Raw genomic sequence first — 23,328 nt, forward strand, 5'->3', positions numbered from 1 at the left:
TTTAGATACGGTCCGCCATGGATTAAACATTTCGGTGGAATGGAATGCCCTGAATAGTACTTGATACTATGAGGTACTCTCACATTCGCCAGTAACCTTTCTTCATAATCCTGCGACATGGGAAGAGAGGTTCCATGAGTTAAATGAAATAACAACACATGTGGCCTTTGACATATCCCTCAGCACACACCTAGCATAGGCACACCAACAATTGTTAGGTAACTAGACGCTGTATTCATGTGGAGCTAGTTTTTGGTTCCGCCTGTGTTCGGGAACTACTATGTCCAGAATGCCGAGCAGCCGCATATTATCCAGAATTCAAAGCGACTGCGCGTTCATTGGCGCTATTCGGAACGTACGCCGGATCGCCGCGATCAGTGGCAAAGGAGCGTCAACAGATGCATACACCGACGGATAGAGCTGAGGTCACACCGAGTAAGTAGATAGCAGTAGACATAGCCTATGCCAGTTCGTGCTCCTCCGTCTATATGCTGAGACCATGTATTGTTGTTTCAGTTTCGTGACTCCGTGACTTGCGATTGACCAGCAACGTGCACACTCTCCCAAGGGATTCACTCCAGAGAACCTAGAAGTAAGCTCCATTTTGTTTCATTCACCATGAGTAGTTGAGAGTTCTCCGCAGGGACGTCTAGATATGCAGGCTCGGGGCTCCCGAGTGTGGGTCCTCACACAATGTTTCTATTCCGTAGAGCAGACACCCAATAGAATTTTTAAAGCAAGTTGTATATCGTGATAATAGTCAGGCGACACAAGGGTGCACTATCCGCAAGCCCTTACACTTTGTTCCTTTCCCTGCAGTCTTATCGAACCCCCAGCTCGGATGAATTGACTATTCTGTGAGCCCATCAACTGAGTGAGTACCGATTCATTAATGTTCTGTTTGACAGTATGTTAGACTTCTCTCATAAAACTTACGAGAGTATATGCCCTTCATTCTGTAGGATGCACGACGTGGAACTCATTAAAAGAGATTTCTCACGCCGGGATTTACTCCATTGAACCGACACGCCAGCCACTGAAAAAATCAGAGGAGGTGAGCCGGTCCACACACAGCCTTAGTAGTTAGCTGTTACTCAAGAAATGGGTTTTTATGAAACAGAGATGACATTCTTATTTTTCTTATTCTTTATTCTTTAGACCTAGGCCTCTTTGCCTTACACACACCCCCACTCGTCTATGAGACCACGCGGAATTGGCGATCGTCTCTTGTCCTGAAGAAGGTTGAACATAATACACAAAGGGAAGTTATTGCCCACTTCAAGAACTCAACCGAAACATGTCGACAAACAGTTTTTCTATCCTCTGAATGTTGACAGATGGACACATTGTAAATTAATCGAGTGTGAAACGAAGAAATGCTCTCTATTGTGATATGAACAAAATATCATTGTTTTCTATTTTTTGTGAATGCGATGAATGTATGAAGAAGTTGTGAATGAAGCTTGCCTGGAGGGATGTGTTTGTTTTCTAAGTTCAAAGAGCCATATTTTATATAAATATATTTTGTTATTGTGTAATTTGACATATAGGTTGTCACAAAAATAAATAGTTCAGGATTACAAACTGAAAAAGTCATCTCTGGTCTGGATGGTCTAATTTTTCATTAGCTGCATATGAGGTGAGCCATAGCAATATTGTGGGTACGGTAGGACTAAGGTGGTGAAGCAGAGCCATGGGCTTCGCGAGGTCGTGACAGAATGAGCGAGTCAAACCCAAAAGTCGCAGTGCACCAGAATGAGAAGGGCCGCATGTGGGGAAGATGCAGTCAAGATATGCCGAGTGAGGCGGCAGCGGTAAGTAGTTTATGTGCACGGTGTGTGTCGTAGGCGCTCCGGTGGACCAGGAATGTGGTCTTTAATAGCCTCGGCATCCCGAGGCAAACCGGGCCTTTTTCTGGCCTTCTACATTGGCCGGAGCTCCCGCCTGCCGGCACGACTAACTAGCTGTTATAGGCTTCAGTTGCTAGGCGATGGAGCGGAAACAGCCTCGTTTTGGCGCCGCGTCACGCCCAGCATTTTCAGATCAGGCAGGTTGGCAAAAATGAAATTGCAGGCACAACTCTGCACGCTGGGAGCTGGAAATGGATGGGAAGAGGCGAGCAAGCCTCTGTAGGCATACAGGGAGGCACTAAGTTCTCAAAAGTCTCACCCTTATTAAGGTTAGCACGGCAAGCACAGTGTTTGGTGCGGGAGGGGCTGCAGGCAGCAACGATCACACAACAAAGTAGGCCATGGCTACAGGTAGTGGTGGGGGCTCTTGCCCTCTCCACCTTGAGGTCACGCTTCTTCTTTGTCACGATTGGCCTTTGTTTGATGCATATGTGCTTTGGGACAGGTGCAGCATAATACAATTTTAATTTGTGGGCAATCTTGCGACAGTCACTAATGTCTGCTGTCCTTTTTTACAGGTAAAGACGGCCTATAAATGTGCCTGTGTGTTGCGAGACACCATTAACCCTTATCTCCTGCGGAGGATGAAAACTGATGTGAAGATGAGCCTCTCGTTGCCAGATAAGAGTGAGCAGGTGAGATATATGTTGGGGAGTAGCACAAATGACATATGCAACATTGCAGCATAATTGAACCCAAAATATAAATGTTTGCTATAAATTGGAGAACAAAGATGCAAAGAGCATCTGCATCTATGAGCCGTACAAGTGATGGAGAACTAGTGTCCCATGGTAAGCAGGTTTTTCATACATTCCCGAGGGCACTACAAAACATAGAGTAACACATGTAGCATGAGAAATTGTGAGATAGAGACCAGTATTTTCATGGGCTCTCTTAAACCCGCCCAAGAAAACGCACTGTGGGGGCATAATCTCATTTTTAGGCTTCTGTCTTCCCATCTTTCTGGGTCCCCTTCATGTTTTGCTAGCTACCTTGGTACTTTGACTTTTATTTTGTGTACGGAGGAACTTCTGCTGAAATCTCCCTGCCACTGGAGTCTTTTTTTCTGGTGTGCTAACTTTGGTAGCACAAATGGCAACACGGACAGGGCTGCTTTCTAAGCATTACATTTTGGCCCCAGAGTTATTTTGTCACTCCTAAATTGTGTTGTAGAGTAGGCTTGTGGTAGCAGTAATTTTAGGTTTTAGCCATTTACCACATAATGCTCCTATGTGGTAGACACCAGAGTACTAATATATTTCCTTAAGCGCTACTACCGTTCGTTATGTTTTGCGTCATTGCTTTATCTCTATGGACAATGGGGCATGCCCAAAAACGACTGTTTTGCTGGCGTAAGTGCACCCTAAGCCCATTTAGGCACCCTCAGTTTGCATTGAAACTGGTGTAGACTGGTTTAAAGTTGTCTAGACTTCCCATTGGTCGGCCATTGTTTTTTTTTTTAAAAAAAATGTAACGGCCTTCCTGATTGAATGAACTTTGTGTGCTCGCTGGTGATGTGATTGGATGTTGTGATTAGGCCACCCATGAAGGTCTTAGTAGTGGAAGGTCGTGTGCATTCCCAATATTCTGTGCCTTACCTCCTCCGAGACTGCTGCTGAAGGTGGTTTGCTGTCGAGGACCCTGGTATGGCCATACTGGCTGAACCCTGGCTCCTCTGTGTTAGATTTTCATAATTATGATAAATCTTCCTGACCTGTGTCAACCCCAAAACCTTTTGCTTGGACATGGTCATTATTTTACCCTGTCCGTAGGTGAGTGGGAATCTTTTTCCCCTCTCACCTAGTCTTTTACTCTTTTTATGAGTGACTTTTCTATACATCTCCATGGTGTCTGGTTGAAGTTATAGTTTCCTACAACTTTTGGGCTTAGACTGGGTTGCCCTTTGGGCTCCACTGTTAATTTATCTTTCATATACTTGGGTGAACTACTGTTCCCAAGTAGTAAAGGGGGATTTTCATCCCCTCTACATTTTGTATGTGAGCCAGCAGCCCCCGCCTTTATGTGGAGTACTGTGGGGATAACATGTATCCCCTTTCTTTCTTACTTGGTAACATTTTTTTTACAATTGTGAGTTACATGAATGGCTGGTTGCAGTGGTTTTACCTTTACGACTTTTTAGTCTTTATTACTCTCAGGCTGTTAATTCAGCCTCAGTAATGCACAAAAGGGCCAGCATTTTGCTAAAATGGTGGGCTCCTTCTTTGTTTCACCATTTCTTGTGTGCTTGCTGTTTCTTAGGTCTTCCCCTGCCATTCTAGGCAGGAACGACCTCAGTGGAAGTTTTGTTTTGGGCTGGAATCCTTTGGTGCCTGAGAAGGCAGGAAGCGAGGGAGGAGTCCAAAACACTGCCTCCCTTTTGTCTTTCACCTTGCCTGAAATGAACCAACTCTGAGTGGGGGCTGGCTGTCCTGATTGGACAGCCAGCCCGCCCCTTGCTGTAAAATGCAGGGAGAGAATTCAGAGGTCTGCTGTAGTTCCTATTAAAAACTCAACCTGGAAGCTGCTGACAAGTCGACCACTGGAGCTGAAACCGAAGAGAAAGATGAAGAAAAGATGGCTGTAGCGATTGCCAGCGATCAGAGAGCCTGCTGTGTAACCAGATCCTGCTGTAACCCTTCCTTTCAATCGACCTGGGGCTCTCGAAAACGAGGACCCCGACCCAGAGCCTGGTGAGATCCACTACACTCAAGATGATCTGCATTTTCAGGCACTCCACGTCATGCTGTGACTGTGCGGGCTGCAATACCTCAATACCCTGGGACCTCGAGCCATGCCTCGAGTGTGGTGCATGGTCTTTCGAATTTCGGATCTTGCTGAAACATTGGGGGCATCCTGCTGGACCTCCAGAGATTTAATTTGAGTCCTCGAAGTCACCTCACCAGATTGCTGGGCCAGATTAGCGACTCCAACCAGGATATTCAGTCTTCTCCAGGCTCCGGAAAAAGGGCGCCAAAACCACAGAGCCGCATCCAGCCACGAAGAAACTCTGCCTGGAGCCTTCCCTGCTGCAAATTCCCTTCCAGTATCCTGTCTTCACGACAAGGAATTCATCGACTGGGATTTTGGCTGCAGATCCTGAAGACGTCCCACTGCAAACTCTTCTTCTGTACTGAGGTACTGTGTTGACTGGGATATTACTTGCCTTAAGCCTTTTGTGATTCCTGTGAAGCTTTGGGTGAGATTCATGTGATTGAGATTCCTCTCATCCTGTTTGCCTAGGCCCATTGCTGAAATCCCTCTAGGGTGTCTTCTTCGAAGTTCCTGGACCCCAACTAACTCTAAAGTGAACTACTTACTTGTTTTGAAGACACTTCCTCAGGAACTCTGACTTTTCCTGCAACTGCACCCTTTCTCACCCTGACTACAGCTGGCACCTAGACCACTAGGGTCGCTCTTCTGCCTCTAAAAGAACTCATGCAATAGACTAGGGAAGGACTGGGTAAGAAAAGGATTCGCTATTGAAGAGTATGATGAGTGTTTAAAAGTTACTTACTTGTGAAATATTTGGTTTGGTAACTGTCCCTCTAAAATATGAGCAGTTACAAAAGTTCTTACTATCCTTTTGAATGTGCTTTGCTATTCTGAAAAGTATATATAATGTTATTTTGCTCACCTGTGAATTGGGTTCCCCTCTTGCCAAACGTAATGCTGTTGGCCTCACCTATTTCTTTCAGAAATTATGTGTATAAGTTTAACAACTGGGTCTTGCTTCCCCTGACCTGCTGTATAGCCTGTCTAGAATAAGTCTGCCTTGGGTTTTACTTATCTTGAATAGCTGTGTACAATTCTTAATACGTGTATTGTGGTGTTTACTAACCTTGGTCTGCCTTATGACATCCTATAATAAGTTATTGCTTACCTCCATCTGTGTTCCACTGATCTGAAAAGCATCTGTAATGGTTTATTACACCATTAGGTCTTATTAACCTAGTGTACCCAAGGGTTATCGTGAATGTAGTTATGGGTTAATACCGTTCCATGAATTTGTGTTCCACTATTTAGAAAAGTATCCTGGTAACAGGGTTATTTTACTAAGTGATTTCTTAACTGAGTGTCCCTGCATGACTGACAGGGTCTTCTACCCTTGACTTACTGTAAAGTAAGCTAAAAGTAACTTGTGATTTTACTCCCACCTAATAGGTGTGTTCTGTTCTAAATGTGTATGATTATGTCTGACTTGCCTAGAAATACTGTTAGTGATTCTGAACAAGGACGATGCTTTGGTCTGTGTACCTTTAAGCATTGTGTTGTGCTTTCATATTGTGTTTATGACTCTACTTTCCTACCAAGATTTACCTTGGCCTACTTGTATCTAAAATAAACCTTTATTTTTTATAATGCTTCTGTTGAACCGTTTGTATGCTACAGGTTCTTTGTACTTTCCTATAACCCTCTCTCCCTCTTAATATGAGCCTGGCTGCTCTGTCTACCCTACCAAATACTCAGGCGCTACAGCCTTATACTAAGAGTGTAGTTTTGTACTGTCTCAGTTGTATGGGTTTACCAAGCTCTTAGCTGGACTTCAGGAAAACTGTCCTAACTACTTGTCCTTGCAGTCTAACTCTCCTCTGCTGGTGTAAACCCATCACAGGCTCTTCCCTCATGCTAACTGGTTCGAAAATCTGTTCTTTGTTGGGACATCTTTCCTGGCCTTTACCGTGATGCCTCCCTATAACATACTTCTGGCCCAAGAATCTTAAGGTGGGGTGTCGTCCTGACCTGAAGATCAAGTGACTTGCTGCTACACTGCCTCCACTCATTTTGGGATATCCTGGGTTGCCTCAGTTATGGATGATTTCTTGCTTTTTGGCTTCCTGTCTTTGCTCTCCTGAGCTTTTCTTGAGTCTTGGTTGAATTCCTCTGTACTCCTCTCCCTTCTTCGTGGATGATGCTGGTGCTTCGGCCCTGCGTGTCGTCCTCTCACTTGTCCTGTTTGCCTCCCCTTTGGTCCATCAGGAACCGTGCTGGGTCATGTGGTCAAGCTCTTTTAATATAGAAGTCTGAACCACTACTAGGCTGTCAGAGATTTGGCACACTAACCTACCGTTATCCTGCCATTCCTGTGCTGAATCTTCCCTATCAGTCCCCATGAGTTCTTGTTGCTAGGCTGTGTGGTACCGATATATTCCTTGTATTCTTCATTAGAGGTCCCCTGCGTCCAGGAGTAGTTGGGTTCTGTGGTCCCCCCCCCCCTGCTTCATTTTACATTGTCTGGAATCTGCTTTTCGCTCCTTCTGCAGCCAGCACTTCCTGGCCTGCAGGGTGTCAAAACCTGGACTGGTCCTCTTTTTGGGGGTCTTCTAATGTGTCATCTCTGGTAGGTTGCCCCTTCTGCTGTACCTGTAGGGTAGAAACAGACCTTGCTTTAACCTATAAATGCATCAAGCCTATTTGGTTTGTCTTGTTGTTCTCTATGGGAAAACCTTTGTTAACTTCGGAAACGAACCAAAAGGGACCATAATAATCAATTACCCAGATGGTATTTTTCCTGGCGCGTTGGGGACCTGGAATTTTCAGGACAGTTTGGAATATTTAAAAAGGGACCAGTGATTTGATATTTATAGTAAGTACTTATAATAGGTTATCCATAACGCTCTTAATAGTCAGATGTTTCTAAGTGCGGACCCAGGGATCGCACCTGTGTTGCTCTGCATTGTCTTGCTTCCAAGGTGAGCGCATTGCCCCTGAGCTATACTCCCGGCCCTATTTCTGAAAAAGAAATCACTGTAGCTCATTGTTGCCCATTGAGTAAAAGTGTGAATAATGCAACAGTTGTATGCGTAGTTTTTTGTTCTGACCCAGTTCTGTTTTACCTTGTTTATAATAACCTTATGTCTATTCTGGTCTGGCCATGTGTTTTAACTCTTTCATTGCTTGTATATCAGTTGTCTGTTAATAATTCCTTGTTAGGATTGCCCTAACACAAAACGTGTGGGATAGGATAAGAACAATGTTCATCACATTTGCCTATCATTTCTTGAATATGCCTATGTATTTTACCTGTGCTTGGAATCCCTTTCTCCGCCTCCTTTTAATATTATAATGTGCAAGATATTTTTGCCACCAGGTAATTCTCCCAGTACTGCCATTTAGTGTCGAAAATGTCTTTTGTAAGGCCCTTTTAATGTTTATATGCTATACTGCCAAGCTGTCACATATAGCCCAGCACTTATGTGAACTTCATGTTGCTTGTGTGTATTACTACAATGAAGTCCATATACCTTTCAGTATATCTGTGTACTCTTCTTTTGTGCAGTCTATTGGGCCGGACTGTTTAGCTGTCAGCTCATCCCTTCCTTAGAGTGATGTCTGAGCTACATTACATATTGAAAACGTGTTGGTCTAACTAGGTGGCCACTCTGTTTTCTCTCTTAGTATAGATCTCTTTACACCCCTGACTAGAGGACACTGGAAATAATCATGATGGCTGCAAAATGGATCTCAAACTACTCACAAGTACAGTGCAACGGAGTGTTATTGGATGTTGGCATGCTGGTATGTGTGCAGCTAAGAATGTTCTACTGCTTTGCGCCTCTAATGACTAGAACCATGCTGGAATGTGCGGGCTGGCTTGAAGAAAGTGCAGAGCTAACTAGTAAGCATCAATCAATGGGGCCTTAAGCTCTTTTCCCAAGGCAAATGGAAAATGCTTCTTTAAGCTAATATCCATGCAGTTTCCAATTCTACTGTTTCCTTACTGGAAAGAAATCATTCCTGGGAGTTTGCCAAAAGGCCAAGATGCAAAGTTTCATCTGGGTAAAGACTTCAGACTTCTATTGTTATCTGGTAGTATGGTCTGGTAATGGGACAGAAACATTTATATTCATTTCTGTCAGTTTCTTGTTACTTTGCAGCATAGACTTCACTGCACCCCGCACAGTGAAGGGTTTCTTTGGGTGTTTGATGAACTTTATTTCATATCTCTCTCTGCTTCCTTCTTCGAAGGGCAGACCGCAGTCTGCCTATAGCCTTTATTGAAATCTTATTGAAACTGCTGTAGCACGAGCCACAGAATGCTTGCTACTGTCTCTATTTCCTCTTTTTATATAGTGTCTGAACTATTCGGTAGGCCAAGCCTGTTAAGTCTGGACTCGTATGCCCTGTGCATTTTCCCCTTTTCCCTGTACCCTTCTTACACCTCACAAGCGATCTATTGAAATCATAGACTTCGGTTTACTAGAAGGTAGAACTCAAATGTCTGTCTTTTTTAAGCCTAAAAAAGAAAACTCCATCAGTGACTCGAGAAGCAGTAACTCATCCTAGTAAATAGTTTTCTTTAGTCCCAGAGGCACAGATTTTGCTTAGGAAGAGAGGGGCCTGATTTTGTTCTCTAGTAATTATTGCCATGTCACAGGGTGCACTGCAACTAATGCTCAGCTGAGGTGGTGGTAACAGGTGCTTAAGATAGATGCATATGAACCCATGCCCTCTATATTTTGAAGCTAAACAGTAGGCTTGTTAAACCTGTTCAAAATGTCCTTCTTAGTTGGGTGTGTTGGATTAAATTGGGACTACATAGATTTACATCTGTTCAGATTAAATATTGTATTCACAATTAAACATCAAATTTATGACGAATCAAGGCAGATGTAAAGTAAAAAAGAACACATTTCGATGTACTCTCTAAAGTGACACAGGAATCCAATTCATGTACCTGATGTACTCTTGTGTTCTTTCTACATTTTGATTTCTCACATATACAGGAATACATCAAGCTTTTCCTTCCTCCCCCTGTTTCCAAGCATGTTTGGAGCCCTCAACCCTGCAACAAGGTTGTCCTTGAAACCTGTTCTTGCTAGAAAGGTTTGGAATCTAGACAGTGTGCAACCTTTGCACTCAAGGGATCCCTTTCAACCACCCTGGTCCCTACCGTAAAGACAGTCACCAGTAAATTCAGCCTTTCAGTCAACAGATCCTCATCATCCCTCCTTGTTCCCTATTACAAAGGCAGTCACCATTAGCCCAACTGCTAGTTGAGCCTTTTAGTCAAGGGAATACTCTTTTTAGCCTTATCCTCCTTTAATTTTCGGGTTCAGTTTTCTTTTCTTTAGCCTTCCAGAGTTTATTTATATAGAGATGTATTATTGGAGCATGTGGGGCTCTGGTCCAAAATCATTTTTCCCAATAAAAATAGGTGATGCAGGATTTTCCTTTAAATTGTTTTTGGTTCTTTGTCTTTGTTTTTCTGCTGCCATGGGTCAGTACCAAATGTGACAGGCTTCAAAGTGGGCATCCCATGTACGTGTTCCTTTTTGATGCCGAACATTGCATATGCTCTGTCACCTCTCTCAGCAATCTGCGACTAGTGCTGATGTGTGAAGTCTGAGCAGGAATTGCTCCTCCTCCCCAGAGGAGCTGTATAAAAGGAAAGGTTCACTTGTGTGTTAGGAAAGACCAAGCATGACGTTATTCAAGCCAGAGCGGATTATGGGATGGCCATAACATGTAGGCAAGGCAAGCTTGAAATTGATGCTTGGAGCTCTTTGCTTAGGGCTGTTGAGACCAGCAACTCTAGAGGTTTGGGAGTTTGTGACCACTTGCAAAAATATAAGATTGTGAATAATGTTACTGGGACGTTTGTTCAGGCAGTGGCCTGGGTTGAACATTTTTCATTCTTGTACATGGGCCAGCCTGATGATGTGGAGCCTTATGTTCCCACCACCTGGCTAATTGTTTCATTAATTGAGGTCTTGCTGGCCATTTCATAGCACACTCCTGGTCCGGATGTGGTCCTCACAGACTTTTTCTAAGCCTGCGAAGAATTGTGGGTGCCCTTGCTTACATGTAGAATTAATACTATTTTGGTTACAGGGAAACTACTCCCTTTGTGGAAACTGGCCACTATATTTCACATATTTAAAAAGGGAAATAAGGCCAGTCCAATGGCTTGCAGACCATATCATTGCTGGATACGTCCTTCAAGATATTTGGGAGAGTGGTTTTAGGAGGGTTAGAAAAGTGGATCTCTGCGAGTCATATATTGGCAGATATTCAGTTGGGCTTCAGACCGGGAGTGTGAACGGCAGAGCAGGCTGCAAACCTTTACCTCCTTATAGCCAAATCAGTGTTTGTCAAGAGGGAGCCTGTGTTCTTGGCCTTCATGAACCTGAGCACTGGTTTTGACACTGTCAATCACACAAAGTTGTGGATGGTGGTCCTGTTCATGTATTGCCTTGTGGTGACTGGGGCCAATGCACTACCCTTTTTGACGCTAATCTGGGAGTGTCAGGCCTGTGTACTAGCCCCTGTCAATTTTACTCCCTATATTAATGGCTTGCATCAGGCCTTGGTGGAGTCCGGAGTGAAATATTTGAAGGTGGGATCCAGGGCCTTGCTATTATTGGCTTGTGCTGATGATACTGTTTTGATCGCCCGGATCCCAAACGCTCTCCAGAGGTTGATTACGGAATACACAAACGTTATGAAGTGGCTGGATTTGAAAATGAACACTGCCAAATCAGTGGTGAGGTCCTTCGGTCCAGGCAGGAAGCCCATCAGAATGCGTCTCATATTGAGTAATGGCGCGGTTATACCCAGGGTGTTTGAGTTTGATTATTTAGGTAATCCGTTCTCCCCAACGGTTTCTGGTACAGCCCACATAAGGAAACAAGAGTTATACCTGGGTCAATCTCTGGGTGCTGGTTCTTGTTTTAAAGCTGTGCTCTGGCCAGCCTCTGGGAATGATTTTGAAAGTCTGAGGCACAAACAAAGGTGGTAACCAATTATGTTGCATTTGGACCTGGCAAGTTCTGCCCCGACTTTTTCAATACATTCTGAATTGGGGCTTGGAGCCGTGGAAGATCATTGGCTTTTAGCCCCTCTTATTTTGGCTCCAGATTTGGACAAATCCCAGAGCGTCGTTGACGCAGAACATATTAAGGGCTATCATGTGGGACAATGGTTGGAAAAAAAATCCCCTGGTTGTTATATTAATGCTTAGCTGACAAAATTAAATATTCCGTCACTCATCCCTCCAAGTAGGATAGTCAGGGTTGAGTGTAAAAATGGGTACATAAAATGTTTGTTGCCCACACCAAGGAAGCCCATGAAGCCAGCGCTTTGCAACATTTTGCGAACAGAAAGTTGGCGATGATTGGCCCTTTGGATTCTATTCAACCCTATCTTACCTTTGGTGACCAAATCTCTGATTGCTGGTACTTACTATGGCGCGTTTTAATTTCCTGAATTTAAGAGCTGATACTGTTAAATGGAGGGGCTTTCCAGGCTCAGCCAGCTGTCCTCACTGTGACTATTATCTAGAGGACATTTTACATTTTGTGATGTTTTGTCCTTTGTATTTGTCCATCCGGAAGCGCCCAATCGTGCTCGTTCTTCGGTGACATAAATTTGTCCAGGGCCGCTCTGCCCTTCCCTTCTTATTGCAGCTCGAATCCTATTATCTGGCATGGCTCTTATCTAAAGGGTGCCATGAGATTAAGGAAATACTACATTGCTTCCCTTGTTGAGCTCAATGACTTTGGTTCTCCCTTTAGCCAGGTCTATGGCTTTGTGGGGATGGTCCTTTAGCAAATTTGAAGATTGCAGTCTCTAGATCGTGATGATGGATGGCATCCTGATTATATGTTGTGTTGATGTTTTCATTGAATTTTGCAATTTGCACATAAGCTGTGTATGTTTTTATTGCTGATAGTTGTATTGTTTTTAACTGGCAACAATCTAGTTTTCTATGTTGTATTACGATTATTACTTTCATGGCATATGTTTGTCGAAATAAAATTTGCAAGAAGAGGGAGGAAAGATTTTCTTTTTGCAAACCTTCCTCCCATAGGCTCTTAAGGGAATCCCATCTTTTCGCTATGGTTTGCTTGCTGACCTGATATTTGGGTGGTAAGTAAGGCCCCCCTAGCATTAGTTCCCTTGTTTTTTGCTCACTCTTTAGGGGGAAACTGATCAGTCCTGAAGTACTGGGAGACTGCTTCCCTTGGTGAATTTATTGTATTTTTAAAGCTGGAAACATCAACTTAAATTGAACTGAGGTTAGGCTACTTTGTATCCCTAAAGCCTTTTCTTTTGAAATGGTGGGGTTGCAATAGCAATGTGTCCAGGATGGGCTCTTGGCAGCAAATATTTTTCTACCATGTTTTTTAATTTGTACTCCTGCACTTTTGCAATTTACGGCATAAAGCAATAAACATTACCACACATGGCATAGCTATGAGATTTTCGCCTGTCCTTTGGCCATTTTGTACTTTGGCCTTCTTCCTGACCTCTCTGATCTAGAATTGCCATATTTAGAAGTCCCTATCCTGGGCAAAACACCTTCATTCCTGTGCACAGTGGCAGTCTTTGAATGGGGTTGGATGTGGGGGCTGTCTGTCTGGACTGTCTGTCTGGACCCAGTCCACATCCACATCCAAACCACAGTGTCTGTTGCTGGGCAAAATGTGCAGCCAGTGTCCGTTCATGATTGGACAGTCCCTGGCAGTTTTAATGGTGCAGATGTGGCAGCTCCAGTCCAAATCCTGGATAAAAGCACTGCTGCTGCAATTCTTCCAATCCCCATTGAAGCCAAGACCCCTACGAAGAAATGCAGCCCACGGAAGATCGAAGACAACCGTTGTAGCTGACCAGCATTGCCTCCAACCAAGTCTGGGCAAAGCCCTACTCCTCTGTCCATATCTCAAGAAGGCCCTCATCAGTACTTCTACCCTTGGTCTGCTGGCAACAACCTCTCTCGAACCCGGCTTGAGGATATGTGCCTACTGAGTCTTGGGAAGGGTCCCTGAACCTGATGGACTGACCAGTTCTCTCGTGGGCCACCTTGCTGCAGCTGCTACCGCTCCAAGTGCATCTTTGGAACTTCTTGGATTGTCAGCTTGTGTAGCAAGACGCCTGCTCCTGCAGTTTCAAGCTTACTTGATGAAAAGAAACCGTGCATGGCCTGCTCCTTGTTTGGACCAGAAAGAGCATGTGTCGCTGCCTGGCCATGGGGACTCCTGCTAAATCCCACCTTTTTGTGTCCTGGAGTCCTTCTGAGATTACCTGTCCCATGGAGATCCGTATCCTATTGTGCCAAGGATGTCCATCTGTTCAGTCTTTGGAACCGTATCACCAGAACCTGGAAACGCAGAATAGCCAAGCCCATTCCCGACAGCGAACGTGGCCTCTGCACACGCAGCCATTGGACCTCCTTTAACTGCACAAAGCCTAGAAGTAGGTGGGCCCAGCAGAGTCTGGATCCCACGACGTGGTTGCTGATGATGTCTGAGTAAGGTTCTAAATTGCACACTTATTCCAGTCCCCTCACCCTTGGTTTACATGGGCATGAAGTACTCACCCCTAGCTCTCCCTTTCCTGGCTTAAGTCGTGGTGGTCTGGTCAAGGATCTCCCGAGCCTTCCGTAGTGTGGTGGAATTGGAAGACGCATCTTTCTGAACTTTACTTACCTTTTAGAGCACTTGCCTGCAGCCTTTGGGGTAGCTGTTGTCGCAATCCATGACAAAACCTACTTGAACAGTGTGTCTTGGGGCTGGTCTTATTCGGTACTAGGGACCTTGTCCTTGATTGATCTATGGGTGTTCTACATAAATTACTTTTCTGTTTTTACTGGTTGGAAAATGTGCTGTTTCTCACTTACCTTACCACACACAGTTATGTACAGTGTTACCTCTCACTTTGCTAATTATTGCACAACTGTTTATAAAGGTAAAGTGTGGTGGTGGTGGTGAATGAATTTGTATATGATAGTAGTTGTGTGACAATACTGATTTGAATTTTTCAATTCCTTAGAGTATATCTTAAAGGCCTAATAACTGTATATGTTCGTATTCTTCTGTCTAGCTGGAATTATTGTAGTTCTCTGCTTGTGTCTCATTGTAGCCATAAACTACCCTCGCACCCCTCCCAAGTCTAAGCCATACTGCTCTGCACACTACCTTCACTGGGTTTGGCTAGACATCAGTGTCTTTCCTGTTCCCCATAATAGTAACCCCATGGTGGTGGTTGGAAATAGGTATGCACGCTTGTCCCTTTTACTCTGTTTTCACTAGAAACCACCCCTAGGGTTCCTCTATTCACTGGGCTCTCTTCTATTATTGGTCTGCTTGTAGGGGATCCAGGGGCTGTGGGTGCAGTGGCCGTTTTCTGCGTCGGGATTGACTCTATCTCGTTTGCAGTTCCAAACTCTGCAAGTGGGTCCCTGAAGCTTTGTAGCCTAATGACCCCAGAGCCCCGAGATTCAGACCACCACGAGTCTCACAATGACGGGAGACCCTTAGGACATAATGGAAGTGGACAGCCGTGAAGAATCTGTGCTCAGGCGTCTGCAGGCAAATCATGTGTTGAAGACAAACTGCTCCGACAAGGCCCCTTTTCAAGCAAAAAGCAGCAGCTGCAGAAGGACTGTTCTTTGACCACAAACTGAAGAACTGCAGAGTTCCAAGTTAAAACTCGTAACAGTAGCAGCAGATGCCCTCGACGGAGCTGGCCAGCCAACAGCCACTAATAAAGCATCCAGATGGCAGACATTGGAGTGCAGGGGTCTAAACTGGTTGGCCCCACCAGCCCAAGGGTTACAGCACCAACAAGGGTTTATATCCTTTTGGATGGCAGCCTGGGTAATGGCAATTACAATTGCAATCCTATTTTCTTGAGAATAAGCTAGGAAAATGTAAAGCAGAAAGATTCATGAATTACTTTTTCTCTTGATCTCTACTTTTCATTTGACCGCGGGTTGGTTGGTTTGTTGATGTCTTCTACTTTTATGGTACTTTTTTGAGTCTGCCCAGGCCATCTCGTTGGTTCTTGGTTCCAGGTTTTTGAAAGTTTGTTTGCTTTCTCCTTACAGGTGCTTTTCTGCCGCCTGACTGAGGAGCAGCGGGAAGTCTACCAGTCATATATAGATTCGAAAGAGGTTTACAGGATCCTGAATGGAGACATGATGGTGAGTGTGATCGAAAGAGAATAGAAATGTCTATGCAGTGGAATAATGATTGACTGGCAGTGTACTGTGGATCTAAAATGGAGATGCAGTGGTGAGGAGAGGGAAAGGTAGAAATGGGATGGTTATATGTGATTTTATCGTTCCACAAATACCGAAAAAACAAAAAATAGTGGTGAAATAACAGAGGTATAATTTTCAGTGCATCCCTATTGAAACGGTGGAGTTGGAAATTATATAGTTAAAAAAATAAATACTGCTGCCATCAGCTCGGACACAACCTGCATCGTGCATACAAATGCACATTTGTTTAAGGGGAAGTTCACTCAAAAATGTTATTGTCTCAAAAGATGGGCCATAATCAAAAATATATATAAAAAATATTTTTTAAGAAAGTTCCGGTGTTTAAATTTTGAGGCAATGAGGCTCAAAGTTCTGGCATTGGGACATCGATTTTTGTGAAATGAAGCAGCCTCCTCTGTTCATGTTAAGCTCTGCTTGCTCTTGCTGCAATAATCAAGCAAAAGCCCCCTACTGTGAGCCTTTGTTTACTGCTGCAAGAGAGAAGAGCTTAACATGAAGACAGGAGTCTGCCACAGTAATTGCCTTGACTTTCATTTTACGTTTTCTTTGCTCCCAAAGCCCACAGAAGCACAAAAAATGTAAAATGAAAGGCACATCAATTATAAATAAGTTGCCGACCGCCGGCGAAGTTTTCATAATTGCTGTGACTTTCTTTTCTAGTTTCCCGAGCATTGGAAACTGAAAACTAAAGTTGCACCAATTATGAATACTCTGCCGGCGACCACCAAAGTATTCATAATTTCTTGGACTTTCTTTTCAAGTCTCCCAGGCTCCCCCAGGCTGGGAGGAGCCCTGGAGACTTGCAAAAAAAGGAGCAGCATGATTGCTGTGCCTTTCTTTTTAAGTCTCCCGTGCTCCCCCAGCTCGAAAGGCACAGCAATCATAAATACAACAACGTTGTATTTATAATTGACAGTACATTCTATTTAATTCTCCCGGGCTCCCCTGAGCTGTCGTATTTATAATTGCCTGGACTTTCGCTTTGTTTCCCGGGCGCCCCCAGCTCAGGGGAGCCTGGGAAGGCAGGATAAAAAGCAGCACTCACCAGCAGCAGAGGGCAGGAAGAAGCCTGACGACATTCTCTGCTCTCCGGCTGTAAAAAGCAAAAGCTCCCAGTAGGGTTTTTTTGCTTCATTATTGCCATAAGAGCAGAGCTTAACACAAGCACAGGAGTTTCATTCATTTCACAAAATGGATGCCTCCTGGTGCTCGACATTTTTGACTTTGAGCCTCCTTTCCTCAAAATTGTACATAGGAACTTTCTTTAAAAATATTTGTTATATATGTTTTTTATTATGGCCCATCTTTTGAGACAATACCATTTTTTTGTGAACTTCCCCTTTTACTTAACAAACTTTGCGGTATAATTTGAAAAGTACATTTCTTTTCCCATTTCCGAGAAGAAATAGACCAATCCAAGAACCATATCCTGTAAACTGATCCAAAATCCTGAATAAATGGACATCCATACTGGCAGGATGAAATCCAATTTACCAAATGTAAGCCAGCGATCCAAACAAAGTATCCAGAGAAAGCATTTCAAAATACACAGATTCCATGAAAAAAAAAACAGACCATGTTCCCAAAACATAGAAAACATTAAAAAATCCAAAGATTCCCCCAAAGAATCAGAAAATGGGAAAAGATCCATGTTCCCAAAAGTAATCCTGCGGTCCAAAGAAAGCATTCCAAAATCTAATGATTAAATTAAAAATAACCATGGTCCCAAAGTAATCCAGCGATACCAACAGTGTACAAATAATTCATTCGAAAGGTTCCAGGAAAAAGATCCATCCGACAAAGTAATAAAAAAACAAGTTCCCTAAGTATCCAAACCCATGAGGAGCGAAAGGACGTCTTCATCGGAAACCGTGGCAGGAAACAATGATGACAAAATTTGGCAGACGCGAGTAACCGGAAACCAAAAATGATAAGCCTCCAGTGGACAACAAAAGGAACTGCACAGGATTAAACATTTGCAACGATCTCCAGTGGTGAAACTGGAAATAAGGTAATAATAATAATAATTTAGCATTTATTAAGCGCTACAAACTCTCAGGCATCTGAGCGCTGCTTATTATTACACACAGTGTGTGGTGCTCGTTTATCGACCTCGGAAGTATGAAAGGCTGAGTTTGACCCTCCCTGCCAGGATTTGAACCTGCATCAGCAGGCTCTGCACAGATGTCAAAGCAAGCGCTCTACTCTCTGTGCTATCGGACCGGCTTACATTCCAATAGTACATTACTATTAAGAACTATACTTCGAGGGGATTGGGTCCTCCGATGTATTCCATATCTATGAGAGTAATCGCCACAGCTGTGCTGCTTCGGAAAATCTTTCTGCGTCGATGACGTTGATACGCTGCCCCCGAGCCGACGTCACCGGATGTTAAAAGTAGGACGCACGACGCCCGTAGCCTCAGTTCCGGTTTTTCCGCAAACGTGTTCGCTTCAGAGATCTAGGCGCGCCTCGATTCTACTGAATCCTGTTCTTTCAGTTCTGCATATTGTATGATGTCTTTGGCTTCTTCCACCCCGCAGTCCGGGTTTAAGAAGTGTCTGGTGTGCAGGTCCAAGATGTCGCTGATGGACACAACGCTTGCCTATGGTGCCTCGGGGAGGACCATGATACGGATGACTCTGTCGACTGCCAATGGCTCACATCGAAGGCCTTTCGGGAGCGTAAGAAGAAGCTGTCGGTCGGTAAGGTGGCCATGCCCCGGAAGTCGCGTTCCACTGGTCTTTCGCCGGATGATTCGAGGGGCGACTCTCCTAATCGTCGTCGTGAGTCCGGGGGTTCCCGGTCTGAGAGTCAGTCCGCCATTCCTCAGCCTCTTCGAGGCACTCCAGGAAGCACCGTCACAGGTCGCCTTCCCCGTCCGAGGACTCTGCCTGTCGGCGGGTTGCTTGTCCCAACAAGCATTCCACTCCTGAGGAATGGGATTCCTACCGAAAGGAGATGTTGGCGATTTCTCAATCGCAGGGCTCCGGTCCGTCCGCGGCGTCTGAGGACGCCGGCCGTAGCCATACTAGAGACACTGCTCGTCCGCCTTCAGGCTCGAGCAGTCGCCGTGACCACTGGGTGCCTTCGAGGTCCCGGTCGGGCAAGGATGGTCACTCTAGGCATGCCCGTTCCAGGTCCCGGTCCTCGACGCCCTCGAGACCGCGAGAACCTGTCAAGTCTTCGAAGAAGACATCGACGCTGGCGGCGCCAAGGTCGTCGACGGACTCTCTCGAGGCTCCGCCTCTGAGGAAGTCGTTGACGCCATCGACGCCCAGGCTGTCCAGAGACACGGTCGGGGCTTCGTCCTCGAGGCCTGTGTCGGCGCCGCGCTCGACGTTGATGCCGATTCCGTTGACGCCTTTCGCAGCGGCTTTGTCGGGGGTACCCTGTAGCACGGTGGAACCCCCCAGAAAGGCTCGGGCCAAGGCTAAACATGTCTTTGTTCCTTTTTCTGTACCCTCTTTCCAGCCTTTGGATTATATTTCTGAGGTGGATGAGGGGTCTGAGGAAGGTGAGGTTCCTGCAGAGGTTCCTGATGGCCTCCATTCTGGTCACAGCCAGCTTGAGGACCTGCGCCATTCGTTGCACGACGCCAGTAGGCTGGGTACCTCACTGGAGGTGGAGTTTGGTAGGCCTGAGCCTGGCACGCATGCCGACTCGCATGCCGACTCCTCTTACCGGCACCTGATGTCGAGGGTCACGGATTACCTGGGGTGGTCTGCCCCCCCTGGGGATTTTCAGCAGGATGATCTGACTGATATCCTCGACCAAGGTCCACCAACTTTGGTGGTGCAGTCGGCTACGGCCCGCGCAAAGCAGGCATCGTACCCTACCATCCCTCCTGATAGGCACGACAAACGTTTTGACGGCTGTGCGAAGGTGTTTTCTTCTGGGGGTATGGCGCTTCAGGCTGCCAACTCCGTTTGTGCCTTGTCCCGTTTCATGCACACTCTGTGGAACTGTATCTCCTTAGCGGCTGATCATATTCCCGAAGGGGAGGAGCGGGATGGTGTTCTTGTTATTGTGCAGGATGGCAAGAACGCCATGTGCGAGTCCGTTCAGTCGGGTCTGGACATGGTTGATTGCATCAGCCGGTCCATGGCGGCAAGCACCGTAATCCGCAACCAAACAAACCTGTGTAAGTCGGGGTTTGCTCCTTATGTGCAAGCTCGGCTCCTCAACATGATGGTGAACATCTTTTTGGCAGCAAGGCTAACGAGAGCCATGAGAGGTTGCAGACCTCCAAAGCTGCAGCGTAGTTGTTGGGCTGCTAGTCAAAGGGGCCACCGTAGGAGTGTCAGAGGTGGAAAACAGGGTACTTGAGGTGCCAAGGCCGCTCGGGCAGTTGCCTCTTTGCCCTCAGGCAGTGCCGCAGCCTTCCCCCAACCGGCTGGTTCGCCGGTTGGGGGAAGGCTGGCGCAGCATCTTATAGAGTGTTGTGCCATTACTTCAGAATTACTTCAGATGTGTGGGTTCTGGAGATCATAGCCCACAACTACTGTCTTCCTTTCCGGCAGAGGCCTCACGACAATCCACCAGGGAATCTCTCTTAGAAGAGTCCGGATCCGCTCCTTGCGCAGGAAATTCAATTCCTGCTGGAGAAAGGGGCCATAGAACTGGTGCCTGTAGCGGAGAGGAACAAGGGATGGTATTCCCCTTATGTTTTGATTTCGAAGAAAGAAGGGGGATTGAGACCCATCATGGACTTGCGCGGTTTGAACAAACTCCTCAGGAAGGACAAGTTCAAGATGGTTACTCTTTCTCAAGTCCTCCAGGCCCTTCAACTTCAGGACTGGTTGGTGTCTCTCAACCTCAAGGACGCTTATTTTCATGTGCCGATCCATCCAAAGCACAAGAAATACCTGAGGTTCGCGGTTGGCGACTCGCACTTTCAGTTTTGGGTCCTGCCGTTCGGATTGACCTCCACCCCGAGGGTCTTCACCAAGCTCATGGTGGACCCCCCCCCCCAAAAAAAAAAATATGCAATCCTTTTTTTTCGGTCGAATTGACTCGACCCTTTTGTCATTCGACTCTTTTTTTCTATCCTTTGACCTACAACCTCTGTAATTATCTCAGTTGGTTTATTACTGAGACAAGGGATAGAGTTTCCTTTTTTCTCGCAGGTTTTCCGACCTGAACCTGATTTAGGGTGTAATGCCATAGTTGTCATAAAAGGCAAAAATATGCCATCTTCATTTCGATTAATTTCCCCCTCTTGAGTAGTATTTTGATTTTGCTTTAAAAAATCTCATGTATTTCACTAAACATGTTTCACGCACATATGAGACATTTGCATCGAAATTATTCTTTTTTTTTTTTTTTTTACTGGATTGGACTTTCCGCCCATGACACATTTTCTAAAGCATTGATCCTGCAAGATTTCTTTTTTTTGTGCCAAATTGTTGATCTGACGCTTCATTTTTGAGGTAGAAACAGTATATTCTAAGATCCGATTTAGAATATTTTTAAGTACGTGGGTTGAATTATCAGGCAATCTTAATTGTGGCTCAGTTTCCATAACTGAGGCAACTAGTGTTGTACCTGAAGCCATCAAGGACCGTGTTTTTAATGGCCTGTCTGCGACTGTCCGCAGACAGGCCGTGAGGTGGCTGCGTTACTTACCAGACTTCCTTTACTACCTTACGGAAGACTGCTGTCCTTACTCTGCATAAAAGAACACTTTCTCCCTTTGCGGTTCAACTTTGATGCTGAACTCTAAATCTGAGCTGTGAGTAGAAACTGCTGTCCACTTTGACCCATGAACGTTGAGCATTTCCCAACATGATCATTTGTATGGTGATATTCTAACTGACAAACACTGCGCAAATACCCAGTTGTTTTACCCATGATACGTTCTTAGCGCCCTGACAACTATACTCGATAACACGAGCAATCATATGCTAGCGCTTAACTTTTACGTTTTTTCTGAGACACCTGACATATGTTTCTTAGCCTATTTTGCAATGTTGTTGTAAATAATCCAGATCAGGTGTATGTGACCAGATGATCTTATGCTAAACTGGTACCTTCAAAGTCACCTATAGTGCTGTGATATCACTAAGATCTGTATGTGGCCACCCAGTGCTAAAAAAACTATGTGCAGTGACTGCGTTTTTATATGACTTGAGTCACCTGGACCCCACAGGGGTGTCGATCGGACCCGGACAGCTGCGGTCTCCGTCAACGTGATGCGTAGTGCAGAGATGACTGTCTGGAATGGCCCGCCTAGTCTTGTCTGCTGGACCCAAAGAAGTATTTTCCTGCAAGTGGGGACAGGGATTAGCGACCTGTGGGTTTTTAGTGATGGCCTCCCAACTGTTCTCGCTCTCACCTCCGATATCCCCTTAGTAACCTCACCTTATGTTTGTAAAAGATGAGCTCTCCATCCTGCATGTCTTGCAGGGGCGCGTTGATACCAGTTACTTCACTGGTTTGAAGGCATTGGGAGAGTTCCGGTAAGCATTGACTCTGAAGTCCCAGGCGGGATTGGTAAGTATCAAGTTCAAAGAGTTCAATGTGCCCGATGTTCACTCTTGTCCCCTTCCTTAAGTTGCAACTGAGTTCGTGAGAAGCAGGTCTCGTAGCTGCTGCTGGCGTTCAGGTAAGAGTCGGTGTTACCCAACGCTGTCCGGTAACTATTGCATGCGTTAACGTGTTGTTTTTCTCCCTCTTTACAGATGCGGCATATGAAGATATGGAGAATAATACTGCCGGTGGTAAATCAGATAAGTCTATGGTGGTAAGAGGTATTTGTTGATTCCCTTGGCTCACCTTGTTATTCTTGTGCCCCTAGGTGCCGGAGTACGGCGAGGAAATGATGGAGACAGTGCCGGATCGAAAGATGCTTTGAGAACTGGTGAGTATGGCGCCGTGCTGGAGCTGGCAAAGCGACGCGTGCAGGACTGATGTACTTTCCAGGTCGGGAGATGAAATGGATCCGGAATCAGGTGAGGAATTTGAAATAAGTTTGTTTTCTAACCTTGTCCTTTTCTTCCTCTTTATTCTAGGAGCTCCGGATTCGAGGCGGGCGTGGCAGAAGACTGGATGCTGGCTGCAGGCACGCGGGCGTGGCAGAAGACTGGATACTGGCTGCAGGCACGGTGAGAGTCATGCTGCTGGATGCAGAATAACACGAAGCATGTGCTGCTGTTCGGGCGTGGTTTAAATAGCCTCCAAAGTAGTCCCAGGAAAGAAGTTCCCCAGGACCACACCCGAGTAAAAAAATAGTCCCTGTAGTAAAATAGTCCCATCCAGGCCTCACGTTGGCTTGGATTTATTTGCAGCATGGTCTGCATGAGGTAAGTAATGTCTATGAGCTTGGTGCCTACGGCGCCAAGTCTGAACCCAGACAGCCCCTAGCTGGGGCTGCTGGGGTTTTTGTAAATGTCTGGATGCCTGCTCCTGGGG

General features: G+C 45.5%; 1 protein-coding gene across 1 annotated transcript in view; it reads left to right on the forward strand.

The window, feature by feature from the left end:
* Positions 1 to 23,328, forward strand: part of ERCC6 (ERCC excision repair 6, chromatin remodeling factor) — a 921,458-nt gene that overhangs the window by 639,314 nt on the left and 258,816 nt on the right. The window contains exons 11-12 of the mRNA XM_069611154.1: positions 2,429 to 2,545; positions 15,739 to 15,834. Coding sequence (XP_069467255.1) covers positions 2,429 to 2,545; positions 15,739 to 15,834 — 213 coding nt within the window. The remainder of the gene's footprint in view (positions 1 to 2,428; positions 2,546 to 15,738; positions 15,835 to 23,328) is intronic.

Source organism: Ambystoma mexicanum, chromosome 8 (genome assembly GCF_040938575.1).
Source record: "Ambystoma mexicanum isolate Mex_15411 chromosome 8, UKY_AmexF1_1, whole genome shotgun sequence".
NCBI lineage: Eukaryota > Metazoa > Chordata > Amphibia > Caudata > Ambystomatidae > Ambystoma > Ambystoma mexicanum.